This window comes from Hippopotamus amphibius, chromosome 11 (assembly GCF_030028045.1).
Source record: "Hippopotamus amphibius kiboko isolate mHipAmp2 chromosome 11, mHipAmp2.hap2, whole genome shotgun sequence".
NCBI lineage: Eukaryota > Metazoa > Chordata > Mammalia > Artiodactyla > Hippopotamidae > Hippopotamus > Hippopotamus amphibius.
This window is the reverse complement of record NC_080196.1, coordinates 93,672,956-93,694,193: the sequence shown is the minus strand read 5'-3', so window position 1 is coordinate 93,694,193 and position 21,238 is coordinate 93,672,956. Positions and strand designations below refer to the sequence as shown.

General features: G+C 35.9%; 1 protein-coding gene across 1 annotated transcript in view; it reads right to left on the bottom strand.

Annotated features, from left to right (window-relative positions):
- The window catches only part of DCC (DCC netrin 1 receptor), a 798,936-nt gene that overhangs the window by 622,568 nt on the left and 155,130 nt on the right, over positions 1-21,238 (bottom strand). Inside the window, exon 4 of the mRNA XM_057698213.1 lies at positions 19,262-19,546. Within this exon, the coding sequence (XP_057554196.1) occupies positions 19,262-19,546 (285 nt within the window). The remainder of the gene's footprint in view (positions 1-19,261; positions 19,547-21,238) is intronic.

Below are 21,238 nucleotides of genomic sequence, written 5' to 3'. Positions count from 1 at the left end.
TGGGACCTATGTGTAATACTACTTATTTATCCATGGAAGAGGCAAAATTTCGACTCAATTATACTTTCTTTTCTCAGAAAATTGTGTAACACAAAATGGTTATTTTTTTAAATTTACGTTTATATTTTATTTTAATTTACAAAGAAAATGGACAAAGAGTACAGAGTTCCCACATACTAGTTTCCCATCCCTGACATTGAGTTTCTCCTATTATTAACACCTTACATTAGTGTGGTACATTTGTTACAATGAATAAAGTGATATCGATACATTATTATTAACTAAAGTCCATAGTGTACATTAACAGTTCACTCTTTGTGCTGTCTAGTTCTATAGATTTTGTCAAATGCATAACATCATATATCTAACATTAGCATGTAGCATATAGAATAGTTCCACCACCCTAAAAACATCCCCTGAGCTTCACTTACTCATCCCTCCCCCACCACCTACATCTCCAACTGTGGGCAATCACTGGTCTTTCTTACTGTTCCTATAGTAGAGCCTTTCCCAGAATATCATATAGTTGGAATTATATAGTATATAGAATTTCCAGATTGATTTCTTTCACCTAGCATTATGCATTTGGGGTTCCTCCATGTCTTTTTGTAGTTTGATAGCTTATTTATTTTTACTGCTGGCTATTTTTCTATAAAGTAAAATACCTGACTCTGTACCAAAGTTTGTTTATTCATTCATCTATTGAAAGACACCTCGATTGCTTCTAGTTTTGGAGGACTATGAACAATCTGCTATAAATGTCCGTATTTTTGTCTAGACATAACTTTACAGCTTAATTCAGTAAATATCTTGGAGCATGATTACTAGATTATATGGTAAAACTATCTTTCTAAGAACTCCCCAACCATCTTCCAAAGTGGCTCAGAAATTTTACATTCCCACCAGCAACGCATGAGCATTCCTGTTGCTCACACCTCATAATTATTTACTGTGGGCTTTTCTTTTTTTTTTTTTTTTTCTGGCTTTTAACCATATTAAAGGTATTCAGTGGAATTTTACAGTTGTTTCAACTTGCAGTTCCCCAATGACATAAGACATACAGCCCATTTCACATGCTTAGTTCTTACCTGTATATTTTGGTTAGGCATCTGTTAAGATCTTTGGCCAATGTTTTAAATTGGTTTGTTCTCTTATTGTTAAAATTCAAGCATTTGTTGTGTATTTTGGACACAAGTCCTTTATCCAAATATGTACTTTGCAAATATCTTCTCAGTCTGTGGCTTGTTATTCTCTTAATGTAACATTGTCTTTTACAGAGCAGAAAGTACTAATTTTCACGAAGTCCAACTTTCATGGATTATCTTATAGGCGTTGTATCTAAAAATTCATTGTCAAACCTAAGATTACCTAGATTTTTTCCTATCTTTTAGAAGTTTTTTTCTTAACAGTTTTGTGCTTTATGTTTAAGTCTATCACCCAAATGGAGGTTTTGTGGGGTTTTTTGTGAAAGGTATAAGGCCTGTGTCTAGATCAGTTGACTAGTTCTGCGGGTCTATTTCTCTCTCTCTTTTTTTTTTTTTAGAACTTTCATTGAGATACAGTTGACAGACAATAAACAGCATATATTTAGAGTGTACAATTTGGTATCCCAATCTCCCAATTCATCCCCCCCAACCCTCCCCACTTTCCCCACTTGGTGTCCATGTGTTTGTTCTCTACATCTGTGTCTCTATTTCTGCCTTGCATTTCCTCTTTCATAGTTGTTAGCATTTGCCTTATGTATTGAGGTGCTCCTATATTGGGTGCATATATATTTATAATTGTTATCTCCTCTTCTTGGATGGATCCCTTGATCTTTATGTCATGTCCTTTCTTGTCTCTTGTAACATTTTTTATTTTAAAGTCTATTTTATCTGATGTGACTATTGCTACTCCAGCTTTCTTTTGATTTCCATTTGCATGGAATATCTTTTTCCATCCCCTCACTTTCAGTCTGTATGTGTCCCTAGGTCTGAAGTGGGTCTCTTGTAGACAGCATATATATGGGTCTTGTTTTTGTATCCATTCAGCCAGTCTGGGTCTTTTGGTTGGTACATTTAGTCCATTTACATTCAAGGCAATTATTGATATGTATGTTTCTATTACCATTTTCTTAATTGTTTTGGGTTTGTTTTTGTAGGTCCTTTTCTTCTCTTATATTTCCCGCTTAGAGAAGTTCCTTGAGCATTTGTTGTAGGGCTGCTTTGGTGGTGCTGAATTCTCTTAGCTGTTGCTTGTCTGTAAAGCTTTTGATTTCTCCATCGAATATGAATGAGATCCTTGCTGGATACAGTATTCTTGGTTGTAGGTTCTTCCCTTTCATCACTTGAAATATATCATGCCACTCCCTTCTGGCTTGCAGAGTTTCTGCTGAGAAATCAGCTGTTAACCTGATGGGAGTTCCCTTGTATGTTATTTGTCGTTCTTCCCTTGTTGCTTTTAATAACATTTGTCTGTCTTTAATTTTTGTCAATTTGACTACTGTATGTCTTGGCGTGTTTCTCCTTGGGTTTATCCTGCCTGGGACTCTCTGAGCTTCCTGGACTTGGGTAGCTATTTCCTTTCCCATGTTAGGGAAGTTTTCAACTATCATCTCTTCCAATATTTTCTCAGGTCCTTTCTCTCTCTCTTCTCCTTCTGGGACCCCTATAATGTGAATGTTGGTGCGTTTAACATTGTGCCAGAGGTATCTTAGGCTGTCTTCAGTTCTTTTCATTCTTTTTTCCATATTCTATTCTGCATCAGCGATGATCACCATTCTGTCTTCCAGGTTACTTATTCACCCTTCTGCCTCAGTTAATCTGCTATTGGTTCCTTCTAGTGTATTTTTCATTTCAGTTATTGTGTTGCATATCTCTGTTTGTTTGTTCTTTAATTCTTCTAGGTCTTTGGTAAACTTTTCGATCTTTGCTTCCAGTCTTTTTTCAAAGTCCTGGATCATCTTCACCATCATTATTCTGAATTCTTTTTCGGGAAGGGTGCCTATCTCCTCTTCATTTAGTAGTTTTTCTGGGGTTTTATCCTGTCCCTTCATCTGATATAAAGTCCTCTGCTTTTTCATTTTCTCTGTCTTTCTGTGGCTGTGGTTTTCAGTTCCACAAGACAAAATACTGCTGATACTGCTTGATACTGCTGTCTGCCCTCTTGTGGAGGAAGCTATCTAGGAGGCTGGAATGTGCTTCCTGATGGGAGGGACTGATGGTGGGTAGGGCTGGGTGAGCGGAGCTCAGTAAAACTTTAATCCAACTTGGTGGGCAGAGCTCAGTAAAACTTTAATCTGCTTGTCTGCTAATGGGTGGGGCTGTGTTGACACCTTGTTGGTTGTTTGGCCTGAGGCTACTTAGCACTGGAGCTTACAGGCTCTTTGGTGGGGTTAATGGTGGACTCTGGGAGGGTTCACGCCAATGAGCACTTCCCAGGACCCCTGCTGCCAGTGCCCCTGTCTCCTCAGTGAGTGACAGCTGCCCCCCGCCTCTGCAGGCAACCCTCCAACACCAGCAGGTTGGTCTGGTTCAGTCTCCTATGGGGTCAATGCTCCTTCCCCCTAGGTCCTGGTGAGCACACTTTTTTGTGTGCCCTCCAAGAGTGGAGTCTGTTTCCCCCAGTCCTGTGGAGGTCCTGCAATCAAATCCCGCTGGCTTTCAAAGACTAATGCTCTGGGGATTTCTCTTCCGTTGCTGGACTCCCAGGTTGGGAAGCCTGACGTGGGGCTCAGAACCCTCACTTTAGTGCGTGGACTTCTGCAGTATAACTGTTCTCCAGTTTGTGAGTCACCCACCCAGCATTTATAGGATTTGATTTTAAAGTGATTGCGCCCCTCCTACCATCTCATTGCGGCTTCTCCTTTGTCTCTGGATGTGGGGTGTATTTTTTGGTGAGTTCCAGTGTCTTTCTGATGATGACTGTTCAGCATTTAGTTGTAATTCTGGTGCTCTTGCAAGAGGGAGTGAGCTCACATCCTCCTACTCCGCCATCTTAATCCTATCTCACTGTGGGTCTATTTCTCAGAGCTCTGATTCTTCCACTGATCTATTTCCCTATTATTTTGCCAATATAGCAATGTCTTCACTATTGTAGCTTTATCATGAGTCACTGTCAGACAGTGTGAATCCTCTGACTTTCTTCCTTAGTATTGTATTCATATTCTGATTCTCTTGTCTTTCCACATAAATTTTAGAATCTGCTTTTTGATATACAGAAAATGCTGGGATTTCTTTTTAATCTTAAATATTATTAGTTCAGGCATCACTGGGCTCAGCGTCACAAAAGAACCATCTGCTATTTTTAGACAGCATATATATTCTAGATTATGTCGATCTCAACCTGGCCCATTTGAGTTGTTTATGCTCTTTGTGGCTCCACAGACATTGGAACCTTGTCATATGTGTCACCCTGATCATATATGTGAAAATGTCAGCTTTGGCAGAGAAATCTGTTCCATTTCTACACAGATATTTCTCTGTAATTATCTAATCTAATTAATTTTAATATGGATGTTACCCACCCCCTCACCCAAAGCTAATGGAAACGGTCTTTAATAGTAAATAGTTCAGGGACTTCCCTGGTGGTCCAGTGGTAAAGAATCCATCCTGCAATGCAGGGGACGCAGGTTCAATCCCTGGTTGGGGGAACTAAGATCCCACATGCTGTGGGGCAACTAAGCCCATGTGTCACAACTATTGAGCCCATGCGCCTCAACTAGAGAAGAAAAAACCCACACGCCACAACTAGAGAAGCCCATGCACCACAACTAGAGAGAAGCTCACATGCTGCAGCAGAGTCCATGCGCCTCAGTGAAAGATCCCATATGCTACAACTAAGACCCGATGCAGCCAAAAAGAAAAATAAGTAAAATTTCACTTTTTACAACATTGTGATAGAGTCAATATGATCATAAATTGTTTGAGCTCCTTCAATCCAGAGTTGAGGGTCTATTTCCCTATGGTTTAAATCTGCCCTGGCCCTGGATCTTGTTTTGACCAATAGAGTGTATTGGGAATTATATTGATGAGCTCTGGACACAAGGCCTCAGCGGGCCTTACAAGTTTCTGCCATGACTTTTGCTGAATGACCATGTTGATCTAGCCAACTGGAGGATGAGCAGGCACATTGAGGATGACTGAGTTCCCAGCCAAAAACCAGCACCAACTGACAGACATGTGCATGAGGCCTGAGTGAATCAAAGTGAAACAAACCAGTAGAGGAACAGGTGAGATAAAACGCATAATTATAAGAGAGAAGAATTTAAGTCACTACATTTTGGAGAGGTTTGTTATACAGCAATAGATAACTGAAACATACACATGAAAATGAAAACAAAACAAATCCACCCCAGCAATTGAGAAGAACAAATAACCTTTTTAATGGTGGTTGTTTTTACTTTGACTTTTGTTTCTGGTTTTTTTTTTGTTCGAATTACTATCAGGGTGATTCTGGCTAAAGAGATAGGATTAAACTTGATATATCGCATATTTTTCTCCTTTAAAATGTGATTGTTTTTAGAAAAACATCAAGAAAATGTATATAAGTTTTAAAATGGGGAGGATGGAGATACGATTGCCAAGGTTATCTTTGTGTGATAAAATTGTAGGTGGTTTTTATTTCCATCTTTAGATTTTTCTGTATTTTCTAAAATTTTTTATTAAGAACATTTTTTTCTTTTAGAATAAAGAGTTAAACTCTGGTGTTGCAAAGTGGATGGAAATTATACAAGGAACAAAGAAATTATCAAAGTTAATGACTAAAACACACGGCAAATATTTAAGAGCTAATGAACACTCTCCCTCCAGTTTCCATAATAATATACATGAAAAAGCCCTGGGAGGAGTGAACTTAAAATTCATTTGTGAACTTAAGATTCAAGGTCATGATTTTGTTGGCTAAACTGATTTTAATTGAACTATGATGGAATTGGTAATTATTCATAAAAATCATTTTTGTTCTTGCTACATGAGCACTGATTATTCAGACCCAAATGGAGTTATTCAGCTAGTAGAATACGAAAAAAATCCAGTAAATTAATAAACATGATTTCATCAAGAAACTGGCATATAAAGCCAGTTTGAAATGTTCTATTTTAATCAGTGACAGGTGCACAAATGGTCATTTTATTTTTATTCTTCAAACTGACATGTTTCATATACTTTTATGTATGTGTAGTATGTTTTAAAATTGTTAAAAAATGCAAGGTAGAGCTTTTATCATAAATGGATGTTGAACTTTGTCAAAAGCTTTTTCTGCATCTATTGAAATGATCATATGGTTTTTATCCTTCATTTTGTTGATATGATGTATCACGTTGATTGATTTGCGTATATTGAAGAATCCTTGCATCCCAGGGATAAACCCCACTTGATCGTGGTGTATGATTTTTTTAATGTGCTGTTGCAGTCTGTTAGCTAGTATTTTGTTGAGGATTTTTGCATCTATATTCATCAGTGACCATTTATGATAAAAGCTCTCCAGAAAATGGGCATAGAAGGAAATTACCTCAACATCATAAAAGCCATATATGACAAGCCAAAAGCCAACATTGTTCTCAATGGAGAAAAACTGGAAGAATTTCCTCTAAGAACAGGAACAAGACAAGGGTGTCCACTCTCACCACTGTTATTCAACATAGTTTTGGAAGTGTTAGCCACAGCAATCAGAGAAGAAAAAGAAATTAAAGGAATCCAAATTGGAAAAGAAGAAGTAAAATTATCACTCTTTGCAGATGACATGATACTATATATAGAAAACCCTAAAGACTCTACCAGAAAACTGCTAGCACTCATTGATGAGTTTAGTAAAGTAGCAGGATACAAAATTAATGCACAGAAATCTCTTGCATTCCTATACACTAACAACGGAAGAGCAGAAAGAGAAATTAAGGAAACTCTCCCATTCACCATTGCAACCAAAAGAATAAAATACCTAGGAATAAACCTGCCTAAGGAGGCAAAAGATCTGTATGCAGAAAACTTTAAGACATTGATGAAAGAAATCAAAGATGACATAAACAGATGGAGGGATATACCATGTTCCTGGATTGGAAGAATCAACATCGTGAAAATGACTGTACTACCCAAAGCAATTTACAGATTTAATGCAATCCCGATCAGATTACCAATGGCATTTTTCACAGAACTAGAGCAAGAAATCTTACGATTTGTATGGAAACGCAAAAGACCCCGAATAGCCAAAGCAATCTTGAGAAGGAAAAATGGAGTTGGTGGAATCAGGCTTCCTGACTTCAACCTATACTACAAGGCCATAGTGATCAAGACAGTATGGTACTGGCACAAAAATAGAAAGGAAGATCAATGGAACAGAATAGAGAACTCAGAAGTAAGACCAAACACATATGGGCACCTTATCTTTGACAAAGGAGGCACGAGTATACAATGGAAAAAAGACAGCCTCTTCAATAAGTGGTGCTGGGAAAATTGGACAGCAACATGTAAAAGAATGAAATTAGAACACTTCCTAACACCATACACAAAAATAAACTCCAAATGGATTAAAGACCTACATATAAGGCCAGACACTATCAAACTCCTAGAGGAAAACATAGGCAGAACACTCTTTGACATCCATCAAAGCAACATCCTTTTTGACCCACCTCCTAGAATCATGGAAATAAAATCAAGAATAAACGAATGGGACCTCATGAAACTTAAAAGCTTTTGCACAGCAAAAGAAACCATAAACAAGACAAAAAGGCAACCCTCAGAATGGGAAAAAATAATTGCCTATGAAACAACGGACAAAGGATTAACCTCCAAAATATACAAGCAGCTCATGCAGCTTCATACCAAAAAAGCAAATAACCCAATCCACAAATGGGCAGAAGACCTAAATAGACATTTCTCCAAAGAAGACATACAGATGGCCAACAAACACATGAAAAGATGCTCAACATCACTCATCATCAGAGAAATGCAAGTCAAAGCCACAATGAGGTATCACCTCACACCAATCAGAATGGCCATCATCACAAAGTCTGGAAACAACAAATGTTGGAGAGGGTGTGGAGAAAAGGGAACTCTCCTGCACTGTTGGTGGGACTGTAAGTTGGTACAGCCACTATGGAAAACAATTTGGAGGTTCCTTAAAAAACTACAAATAGAACTACCATATGATCCAGTAATCCCACTCCTGGGCATATACCCAAAGAAAACCATAATCCCAAAAGAAACTTGTACCATAATGTTTATTGCAGCACTATTTACAATAGCCAGGACATGGAAGCAACCTAAATGCCCATCAACAAATGAATGGATACAGAAGATGTGGCATATATATACAATGGAATATTACTCAGCTATAAAAAGGGATGAGATGGAGCTATATGTAATGAGGTGGATAGAACTACAATCTGTCATACAGAGTGAAGTAAGTCAGAAAGAGAAAGACAAATATTGTATGCTAACTCACATATACGGAATCTAAAAATGGTACTGATGAACTCAGTGACAAGAACAGGGAAGCAGATACAGGGAATGGACTGGAGAACTCGAGGTATGGGAGGGGGCGGGGGGTGAAGGGGAAACTGAGAAGAAGCGGGAGAGTAGTACAGACATATATATACTACCAACTGTAAAATAGTCAGTGGGAAGTTGTTGTATAACAAAGGGAGTCCAACTCGAGGATGGAAGATGCCTTAGAGGACTGGGGCAGGGAGGGTGGGGGGGAATCGAGGGGGGGGCGTCAAGGAAGGGAGGGAATATGGGGATATGTGTATAAAAACAGTTGATTGAACCTGGTGTACCCCCAAAAAAAAAAAATAATAAAATAATAATAAAAAAAAAAAAATGCAAGGTAAATGCAAGGGTGGATTCTAGAAAACATATTTGGCAATAGCTTTAAAATCAAACCAGAAAAAATGGATTTTTCTTCTAATGTAAATTTTTATATTAAAATTTTCAGAAGCAGACTTCTTTCATATGATGCTCACGGAAGTGAATGCACACGATGTCACAACTGTGATTTCTACATGGATTATAAGCCGTCATGATTTGCCTGGACTAAAACCCAGTTTAGTTTTTTCCTGTTGGGAGGCAAATAGCCTGATTCTCTGATCTGATCTCATTGTCATGCTGGTGAAGGTACAGCTAATCCTCCTCAGAGACCAAGAGGGTGGTGCGTAAATAAAAAGAAAACAGTCATTACAGTGATTCAGATCTTTGACATACACACATTGCAGTAAATTGTAGCAATAACACCTTATGGCAACATGCTGCTTTTACTTATGCTTTTCTTTCTTTTTTCCTTCCTCCTTTCTTCCTTTCCTTCCTTCCTTTGTAACTTTTTAAATAGAAATTTTGGCCTACTTTGGTTTAATCTATCATCTGAGTTAGAGACGGCTGATTGACAATCATTAGGAAAATTAATAATAATATAAACATTAGATCTCAAACTGGTCTCAGGAACCATTTGTATTCTTACAATTATTGAGGCATCCAAAGAGCTTTTGTTTATGTAGGTTATAGCTATAAATAGTTACGATATTAAAAAATCAAAGCAGAGATTAAAATATTTTATTAAATATTTATTCACACCTTACCAAAAATAGTACTTAAAAAAATAACTATACTTTCCAAAATAAAATTATTAGTGACAAGATGGTAGTACTTTATATTTCTGTGCATTTTTAATGAGTGGCTCAAAGGAAAATAACCAGATAATTGTGTTCTTTCTGCATTCACTTTGTTCCCATATGTTGATTTGGTCAAATTACATGAAAATAATCTGACCTCGAATAGATAAGTAGTTGAAAAAGGAAGGTGTATTTTTAATAGCCTTTACAGAGACTTGTAGATTTTATCCTTTAAGACTGCACCAAAACTCAATAAGTAGTTTCCCAAAAGTTAGTTGTAATGTGAAATCTGACACCATGTCAATAAACATTTTGTGCTATGTTATGTAAAAATCCATTGGTCTATCTTGCATTTTGAATATATCTTTTGCCCATGCTTGATTTAGTCCCATCAATCAATGGTCATTTGGAATGGTACACTGAATTAGACAGATCTTCCAGATGTTGACACATTTCATTATACAGTATCACAAAATCTCATTTCTTACTATCACCACCAATCCCATCAGAAAGGCCTTTTAATGTTGCAAAGCTGTCAAGATCCCAGTGGCTGATACAAGACTTCCAAATTTCTAATTTTAACTTAAAAGCATGAATTTCATCCTAGGCAGCAAACACTATTTTCCTTGCACTGACTGACTCACTTCATTCATTTTTGAGAAAATGTCTAACTAGTACTCAAGTCTGACTAGCTACTGTTTTCTGCTGATTGTCCTTTCAAATAAAAATGTTGTTCCGAAAAAAAAAAGTAGCTAACTCATCTAGAAACTCAAATGAAGACGGAAGTGTTTACCCCTCACAAAACACTGTACTTTGATATCCTCGCTGTATACTTCCCATTTTGACATTCAGAATATTAAAAAGATATGTATTTAAGAATTGATTTAATAAAATTAATAATTTTTACTACTTCATCGTATTAAAAAGATGTATTTAAGAATTGATTTAATAAAATTAATAATTTTTACTACTTCATTGAAGACATTCTTAGGTTACCATAGTGAAAGAATACCCTCAAAACATATTAGGATTATTATTAAAATAGGTTTGACCTCACAGATCCCCTGAAATCATCTGGAGAAATGCCAAGAGTTCATGGACTATATTTTGAAGAACTGATCAACAAATTAACCAGTTTTCTGAGGCATTCAAGAAGCCCACTTCCTTTCAACATGGGAATAGTTTTGCATTTCTGAAGTAGAAATTCATAAATTAAATGTACTTTTTATTCTCCTCCTCCTCCTCCTCTTCCTCCTCATCAATCATGGTTATTATTTTGCATTTAGGAAAGCAGTGCAAAACAAATATTTCCCATCACTCTTTCGGCAACAGACCATTACAAGTTAAAAAGCATCTTGAATCATATAAACTGACATATGTAACCTACACTTCACAATTCAGAAGTAAAAATGCAACTATCTTCAGGCCCATACCCTAAAGAGGTATGGGAAAAGTGCGCTAGTGAGACTGGAGAGAATATTTTCCATTAAAGACATTCCTGCCTCCCCCTTGCTCCTACCACCCCCCCCCCCCCAAAAAAAAAAAAAAAGGTTTCTCTTAGACCTTACAGTGGCCAAATTTATGGACTCTGTGAGGCTGGCTAGAAGCTAAATTTGACTCTCAGCATTCACAGGTTTTCCCAAATGATTTGGGGCCACATAATTTTGTCTCCCTTCATGATCCATGACCAGGTTGAATATATAAATTATCCAACCTTGGATATGTTACAAAATGAAACGTAACTCTCCTTATAATTATTCCAGGCCATCAGCTGTGACCAGAGCCATCCTGGGCAAACAGGAAGGCATTCTTACTTTGTAATGACAATGATTTTTTTTAAGGGGGCCATTGTCCTAAACTATTATTTAGGAACATTAACACTAAACTTACACGGCAGAATCTAAAGAATAACTGAGGCATAGAGAAATTTGATGATGGACTGTTGGCATCTGTGTCAGCAAGAAAAAAAAATGCTGGTTTTTACAACTTAATGGCTGTCTTCCTCAAAATACCTAGTACTTCCTTTTAATGGTTATGCTTTCTGAATGCAAAATCTTCTTTTCTCAGAGTATACTCTTGTTTTCTTTATTAAATTCCTGCCGCAGTGGAATATCAAACACTTTTCCAATTGGAAATAAAAGGGCACTGCAGGCTCCCATGGGATATTCTCTTTGATTTCTTCCTAGGCATAAGAGTTACAAATTAATTTAACTTCCCAGAGCTGGTTTCCTCTGTCTGTATCCTCAGTTTCAAGCTAACCTGCTGGCCACCTGCTGCCTGCTTAGCCATCCCCCATCTAGTTCTGTTGTAGGAAATTCAGCAGGTACCATGTGTTTTCAAACACAAGTAGGTACCCTAATATGTGCTGAGCCAAAAACTCCATGAAACTCCTTCTAACTCTGTGTTTAGAGTGTCTTTTATTAAAAGCCATCCTAATCCACACGGATCACAGGAATCAAAATTGATTTAATAAAAAACAAAAAAACTCCATCTGGCTGAAAGCCAAGGAGCTTTGAACAGAGAGGAAGAAGGGAGTCATTTCTCAGAAACTCTAGGATTCTATTATTTACCTTCCTCATTTACACCAATTCAGTACTAAAAATGGCATTCCCTCTTTGTAAATACGCCTACATCAGTTCATATTTCCTCTTTCCTTCTCCATGTACACACACATATTGCTATTTGTAGTTAGAGCTTGGAAGAAGAAAGGGAGTGTCTATTCTTATCACAGCATGTGGTTACATCCCTTCTGTCTCACAGGCAAATTTAGAGTCTATCAGTTTCATTTTATAGCAGATCTGAAGGAAGTGATTTTTCTTTTATAGAATGATTTTTTTTTAAATTTTACAGCTGACACTAGAATCCCAGAAAACAAATGTTGCCATTATGATGTGTCAAAGTTACTTTAGGGAACCCAGAAATCTTCATAATTTATATAAATGCATAAAGCAGTACTTAAAACTTTCCAGAAAAGTAATGGATTTGTTATTCTCTCATTTTTGATACAGAACCAAAAGTATTTGAAATATGTCCTATTTGGCCAATGTTGAATCAACAAAGTTGTGCCCATAACTCTTGACTAAATTGTGTGTTTTTTTTTTTTTTTTTATGCTTGAGGAATAAACTGATGTCCAATAGGACCAAAGAAGAAAGTTCTACCAGTTCTTTCATTAATTTTTGTGACTTCTGCACTTATAGGTTATGGGTTTTCCTTCCACACACACCTGCAGAAAGCCTCTTGTTTGTGTATGAATTAGGGAAGATTAGCTGACCCTTCAGTCACCCACTCAGTGCTGCTAAGTGTCATATTCCTAGTAAATGCAGAGCTGACTGTATGTCAGCTCAGTAGACTCTTAGGAAAAGACAAGCTCTCTCCTTTTCAAGAAATGTTTATTCCTCCTTGTGGAGGACAATCTCAAGCATATTGTTTTTGTATTTAACCTTATGTGAAAGAGTGAATTTCACTTCGGGAATGAAACTTAAGAATAGGTAGTATAATCAACATCCAGAATCACTCAAGGTCAAGGATGAACATAGAAAAACTAGTGGATTTGGTGAAGGAGAGATCACTAGTGACATTAGAATGATAGACATGGCAAGAAAAATATCATAGATCTCCCAGAATTCCAAGCACTTTCAACTGGAATCCTGGACCTTGTTGATCAACCCCCAAATAGCACTGGGAGATGAAGACTCATTCTTAACAAATTCAGAAACCAAAACAGATACTGTCTGTTTTACACATCCACAGTAAGTCAGCTTAGATTTACTCACATATGAGACTTTGGTGCATTTAAATGGGATTTCATCAACTCCATGTGAAACACTAGTTATCTCAGTTATCTTGCATTGGCTAAAAGACATGACTTAAAATAACTAATTCATATAATATAACCCGATTCTTAATTGGTTTCTGTGTCCTGCCCAGCTCAGGCTCCCCAAAAGGGCAGGATAAAGTTATCATCGGGTGGAGGAGAGGCAAATCATAACATGAACTTGGTCAATTCACTGCCTGGGCAGTCAGTTGTATATAATAAAAAGTATCATCTTCTTTTGGTCTGCTTTCTATGACAATATAAACTGACTTTAAACTTGTTTTTTTAATAAATGTAAAAGTAGAACAATCTCCTATTTTACGAGATTGATTTTTGACTTTTAATTGTTGTGTTTTAGCATGGCCTTATGATTTTGAATAATTAGAATATGTCTAGCAAATGTCTACTCTTAAACATTACAATTATAAAGGCAGAGTTGTGGATGAATGTGGATAAAATAATAAAAGAGATCCTTGGTAATGAGAAGACTTGGAAAGGCTGATCTAGTCCAACTTTTAAACATCTAAGGAAACTAAGGATTTTAGAGGATGAAAAGAACTGGCAACGGCTAGTAAAGATAAAATATTAAGAAATCCTATTTATCTAACTCTTATTTCTAAGCCACTGCCTGTTGCAATATTTCATATAGCCAAAGAAATGATGTTGACAGAAAGGTAAGGGTGCAAATCATGTATCAATGAGTTAGTAGAGAGGAAATAGTTGCAGGATACTCTGACTTCTAACAGATGGGCGAAGGAAATGCAGAAAGTAAAAAGCACTATGATTAGATAGCATAAAACCTGTTTAATTAACTACCGGTAGGTAAATGAATACTTAGACATCCAGAATCAAAGTCAGGTCACTTATTATAAGAAAAACAATCTTGACATGAGAATCAAAACCTTTAAAAGTGGAATTTCTAAGATGCCAGAGTAATTATGAAAGTTACTAAGGACTTAGCAATTCTAGGCATTATACGTGGCCCCCAAAAGTGCAGCCTCATAACCACCCTATGAAATGTATGAAATTACTCTCTACATTTCACAAGGTTAATAAATGAAGACTTAGATTAAGTAATTTGCTCTATTTGCACAACTTGCAAGTGGTAAAATTGAGCTTTGTATTTTGGTATCAGACTCTGTGCTTTTAACAACTTTTATCATAATAATAGTTCAAACTAGGAATTTTAAATATTAATTAATTGATCAATATTAACTCAATATGAACAAATCCATGGAAATGTAGGTGATAGTCCACATACTAACCCCTTATGCAATCTGGATGATATCTAATATAACATTAGGACATACGAACTTCACATGGCTTAAATGTAATATGGTCTTCTACTTCATTCTTTTCTAAGCACATATAAGACAGAAGCAGAAGAAATCACTTTATCCAACTTGAATCTATAAAAGGCCAAAAGTGTCCTGTTTATAGCATGGCACAGGAAATAGTTTTATTCAAAACTAGCCTAAAAAAAGAAAGCAAACTATGGGAAAATCCTTCATTGCAGGGAAAACCATTAAGTACAATACAAAACTATTAGGTAATACATTACTGTGATTTGCTCTTCACTTTCCTGTTTCTGTTTTCCTGAGTGTGTTTTATGTCATGGAATCCATCGTTTAAAAACCTTCAAGGATCCCCAATCCCAATAAAGTGAGGCTAAATTCCTTGATATGGGACTTAAGGTTCTCCACAAGGAAGGTTCAGTTTGTAACTCCAGATTTATCACCTGCTATTATCATTCTACAAATGGTTATCTCCTGATGACCTAGAAAAGTAATCTCTTTAAAGACTTTGCAAATTTTCTACCCAGAATTGGTGCATCCCTTGTCTGTGTTGATGTGGATCTAGAGAGATTTACCTAAATTTATCATTCCCTGCTTTATGTCAGTCATAGGGCTACATGAATTAACTGTCTGGCTTGATGGTAAATTTCAAAACAAAGAATGTGTCTTCTTTATTTTCCTCTACAGATCATTATTCTGAAGAAATTATACAAATAAATGGTAACAAAGTATAATTAATTTTGAAATATAAGTAATATTTTGTCAAACTAAAAAGTTTAATGCACCCATTGGTCAATAATAAATTCTTAGTGATGAACAAATTCTGAATGTCTTTTAAAAACAGTTTTCCTTTTAAATATTATGCCTTTTCATATGGTTTCTATTAAAATTTATTCCAATAAAAAATAAATATTATAGAGAGAAATCATTCAAAATATATTTTAGTCCAATTTATTCCATTAAAAGCCAATGTCTCTAATTACACAGATATTTAGTTCAAGTCTATCCAGGACCCAGAGTCATCTAATTATAGTTAAATGAATGAACAACAGATTGAATTACCAATTGATCAATTCAATTAGGCCATTAAGAAAACTGAAATTAGAGTTCCAGTGTATGGGCCAGTTATTTCAGTCAACCTAGTGCCCAAAGTAGATTTATAATTCAGCAATTCAATCTATTGTTTGGCACTTAGACGTGATGAGATCTGAATAAAGTGGACTTGACAATCATAATGGCCTTTTCAATCCCTCCTACGTTCCCCATCACAGACAATGAAACATTTTAAACCACCTCAAGTCTAATTTAGTGTTTGTTATCAATATTTCAAAAAAAAAATCCTTTACAATAATTTAATAGTAACTCACTCTGTTAAAAATGTGTAATTCTCCACAATTTTATTTCTGTCTTAAAATATTAATTAATGAATTAAATTAGTTACCAATTATTCTTCCTATTAATGAAAAAAAATTACTCATTTAACCTTGAAAATATACAATGTTCTGAGAAAAATCTCTTTTACAATTTTGTAATTTAACTTGAGCACAATAACACCACTACCCTGCTCCTAATGTCAGGAAAAATGTCATTACCTAGTTTCAACTGAGTGTGGACTCCATACCCTCCCTCTTAAGTTACATCTGATATGTCTCTAAGACCTGTCCTCACCCATCTTCATTTCTGAATCCCTTCTGATACCACATTAGTAGCAATTTTTAAAATCAATTCTCTCCAGAATTAATGCTCTACAGTCTACCATATCTTTCTTCCTTCAGTTTATCATCCTTGCTTCCAGTTTCTCCTCCTTCAACACTTCCCATGCCCTATGGCCCAGTTAAACAGAATGCGTGTAATTCCCCGAAAAGCTTTTCTCTCTCTTTTGTCTATGTTTTGCTGATGTGGTTCCTTCCTCCTGGTGTACTCTTCTCTTTCCTAGTTACTACTCATTCTTCAAGACTGGCACATTGCTTTTCTCTCTTATGTAAGGGGATGGCACTCTATTTCTTCTTTCAAAGCACAGTCCACTTGCTTTATCTATTTCCCCCACTAGACTACAGTTTGTGGAGGGAGCATTATCTTTCAACTTTGTATTCCTAGCAACCTGTGTGATGGCAGGTACATGAGATTCACTCAGAAGTTTGTTGAATAAAGTAGTTGTTGAATAAACTGCAACTACTTGCTGAAAGACAGCATTTCAAAACAACTATTTGATCCTTAAAATCTGAATTTAAAAAAATCTCCATTACTTGGTGATATTAGACACCTGACACATAAAAGTGGCTACTTGAAATATACATAAACTTGAATAAGGGCATCAAATTATATATTATTTAGAAATGGATAACTCTCCACACATATGCACACAAATGAAAATACTCTATCAACTGTGGTAAAAACAAGTGTTGAACAATGTTGCAAAACCTCAAATTAGCATTTATGTTTCAAACTAAAGCAAAAATAATTAAGTTCATCAGTCACCATGATATTTAAATGGCCATGGAAGAATGTATTTTTCTTTAAAGAGTGGTAACCATACAGGTACCACTCTGACACTTCTAAGTCATGTTGATAATATGATGGATTTCTATTTTAACTATGTCTATCTTTTCTTATTAAATATGTGTTAGAATAGAGAATGGGCAATATATCTGTGCAATTATGACTTCCTCAAATCAGTACTTATAGAAAGTGGAAGTTGATTCAGAAAGGATTAGCATGATTTTAAAAATGAGAAAACACTAAATGGCAACTAAATGAAGCTGGGATTAAGCATTTATTCATTCATTTACTCTTTCACTCAATTTTGTACTTGTGGATTTGTGGATTTGACCTCTAAACCAACTTGTAAACTTGGGGATAAATGGGATGAACATGGTCCTCCCGCAGGTCTTATATGTGGTCAACAGCATAGGAGACAGGCTTAATCAAGTATGCTAATAATGTGTGTGTTTATCACCTCAGCTCATAACTCCTTTGTGAAGTTTATATTTGAATTCATAGAACTTGGAGAAAAATTCTCAGTAGATGTAACCATTTTTAAAAAATCAGTTTTTATTCAAGTAAGAAATACCCACATACCTCCAAAGTACACCAGGTTCTTGATTTTAGCCAAATGGACAATATGAAGTTTGGCTTTAAATAAATCTCCATGGATTACAATGCAAATGTGTTTTACAAGGTGAACAAATAAATGTAAACGGTGATTTGATGATTATGTCTCTGTGTCTTTCAAAAGTTTCCATTTCATATTTAATATTTAATTAGTCCAACTTTATCCCTTAATGCCACTGGAAAACAGGCTTTTCGGTCATGTTAAGATAGTCAAACATATTCTTGCCAATTTTTTATGTGGCTTACCCGGGTTTCTCATCTGATTGACTTAGATGCATTATTAAGGGTATGTGAATATAAATATTTAAAATTTTTGTGTATCTAATGGATGCCTAAATAAATGCATGTACATGTTGGGAATAAATGCTGCATTTGCATCTGTTACTGCCTAGAGGATGGAAGGTAACAGTGTCACTGATGGTTATTGACACATTTAAGTCAGTATCCCTGTGACTAACAGCGGAGAGAATCCACAAGAGTTAGAAGAGGTTTTAGAGATGTCCTTATCAATCGCTGGAAACTTTCAATCAAATTGCCAGTTTGCATTTGGAATGACTTGGGGATGTTACCTTCTACCTAGTGGAGGGACTTGTGATAACTACATACAGAATGTGGAGACAAGAGCCCATGTCAGTGCTTTGACAGTGAATCCATAACAATTATTCAATGTTGCCTTCTTTGTGATTCTCACAAATGAATCTAAGTAAAACTCAATGAGAAAGTAGATATTACATACATATAAGATAGTAGCAGTTATTGGAAGAGAGCTTAGAAAATATTCATCCCAACCTCTGATTATTTAGGAGAGGAAAATGAGCCCAGAGTTTTCAGAATTTTCCGGGGAAGAGAAAGGGAGATAAGAGATGGAGAGAAACAACTTTCCTTATCATAATATCAATCGTACTTTATTGTAATTACTTGTATGTCCATGTTCACCCAGAATTCTGAAAATCCAGGCTCTGTGTCAGTCTTAGTCTTTACTGTATGTCTAGTACTTAACACAATGCTTCTCAAAAATGAGTGTATGAATGGATAAGTCAATGAATGTTCAGCATTAACCTGGGGAAGGCTCTTAACTTTCATCCTCTGAAAAGGGGAATAATAATAACTGCCTCTTAGATTATTATCAGAGGAAAAATAAATAACATAAAAGTATTTATTAAAGGGGTTTGCACAAAGAAGCACTCATTAACTATTAATGGAATTAATGAATGAAGTCAAATAAAAGGAAAATACCTGTTTCTCCAGAAAGTTCAACTACAAGACATGGAAAAATAAGAAAACTGTTTGGCATACCCTCATCTAATGGTTCTTCCTTAGAAAGGAAGAAAATAATATAAAATCAAATCCAATAAACAGTATAGAACTTAAAAACAAATAAAAAATATTTGTTAAAGAAAACATTGTTCAAACAACTCTAGAGAATGTAATTCTGGAGAGAATAAACAGCATTGCAATACCTGATAAGATTCTGACTTCTGCTTCATTCCCCATTCTTGAGCTGGCTGGATTCCGGGCTAAGCATCGATAGATTCCAACGTCCCCTGGTTGAAGTCTACTGATCTGCAAGGCTCCAGAGGGCAAGACCACTATGCGGGAATCACCTGGGATGGGAGTCAAGTCTTGTTGGTTTTTCTGCCAGTGTATTGTTGGTGTGGGCTCCCCAATGACTTCACACTTGAGTAGCACTGTGTCGCCCATGAAGGCAGTGACAGATTCTGTCTGGGAGAGGAACCTCAGTGGTCCTAGCAGAAACACAAAGAATGAAAGATAAATCCTTCAGAGGTGGCACAATAATCACCAAATAAAATAATCACACCCATATTCTTCATAGAAAACTGTATTTTTACAGAGTATATTCTCAAAATCCATCTCGTTTGCTCTTCACATTTTACCACATTATGTGTCTGGCCCTACAGTAGTTTATGTAACTAAAACATGATAAAGGTGTTGCCATTAACCTCTAGAAGCTTACTATTTTGTTATTATTGGTTAATAAAACAGTCTTATAAAATAAACAAAGCAGACAAAGTCATCCTAATTGTATACATGAGGAAATTGAGGTTCAGAGAAGTGAAATTCCACATGCATTCACACAGTTACTAGGTGGAAATCCTGCAAAGGAGCCCTGGATCTTCTGAATTCTCATCCTATGCTCTGTTACCCAACTTTGGACAAAGGGCTATGAAGTTATGGGGATTTATGAAGGACTCGCCATATGGCATGTCCTAGCACAGTTTTAAGAAAGACGGGCCATACTGACCACCAATTACAGTAACAGAGAACATACTTTCACGGGTTGACGGCTTAAGGTAAATGGTCATCAGTATTTGCCAGTTATGGCTGTGGTGGGAATGAAAAAATGCTTAAATTGCAATTATATTAGCTTGTGTTTTTAGTCTGGCTGTGTGAGTCCTTTGGTAACTTGTTTCATTTCTTTGGGCTCTAAAACAGGATAGTAGTGAATTCAACTCATACAACTATTACTATATTCATTTGAAATTACATGTAAAAAAGATGCATCCACATGGATGATTAAGCGAAGGTAGGGGGAAATGAAAAGCCAAAAATTAAATAAATAAACTGGCCATCACTGAGCATAAAGCATAGTGAGGGAGAAGCCTCCTCCATCATGCTGCTGTACATGAGAAGGGTAGAAGACATTTGGAGCCTGCCCTCTTGAACCCCCTTTTATGAACAGATGGATATTTGTGACCCTAATGCTTTGACCATGAAAACATTTTTATGATCACAAACAAACATACTTGAATGAACTATGAACCAATGATGGAACATTGGCAATTTTACTTTCTAGAGTTAATTCAATTAAATAATTTTAATTTCTTGATTTGTGTTCTATTCACCACAGTTATATTCCAATATTTTCATTTTAATTTTACTGGAACTGGTAAAATTCATTGTATGTGCATTTCACAATAAAATTTAATTCATCAGTTTGGGTTTCACGTCACGTTTTTCTGATCATATTTGTATTACTGTGATTTTTACTTTATAGGTTTATTTTACTAGCTCAAAACTTCCTAGGTCTTGGTTTAAATTCTGTCAAGAAACCTACCAATATTTAGTCAATAACAAATTATAATGTGTTTAGTTTTAACTACTGTTAGTTTAATTTGGGGTCTATTAACTCTCACAAACCTACATTTCCTTATAATCTGATAAAAGTTTTGCTGGAGTGAAAAAGGCAAAGGCCAAACAGGTTAAAACATCAGAATTTAATATGGGAAACAATCAGAAATGCTGTAGAGAAGCCTCATACCCTAGGTTAAGGTAGCATTTCATGTCCCTTTCAGGTATTAGTCTTTTGAGCCACAAGATAACTGAACCTATGAAAAAGGAAATTAAATCCGTATCACATATGGAATAGATATAAGCTGCTAAAGATGGCCTACCACTCACTACAGCCACACTCATAA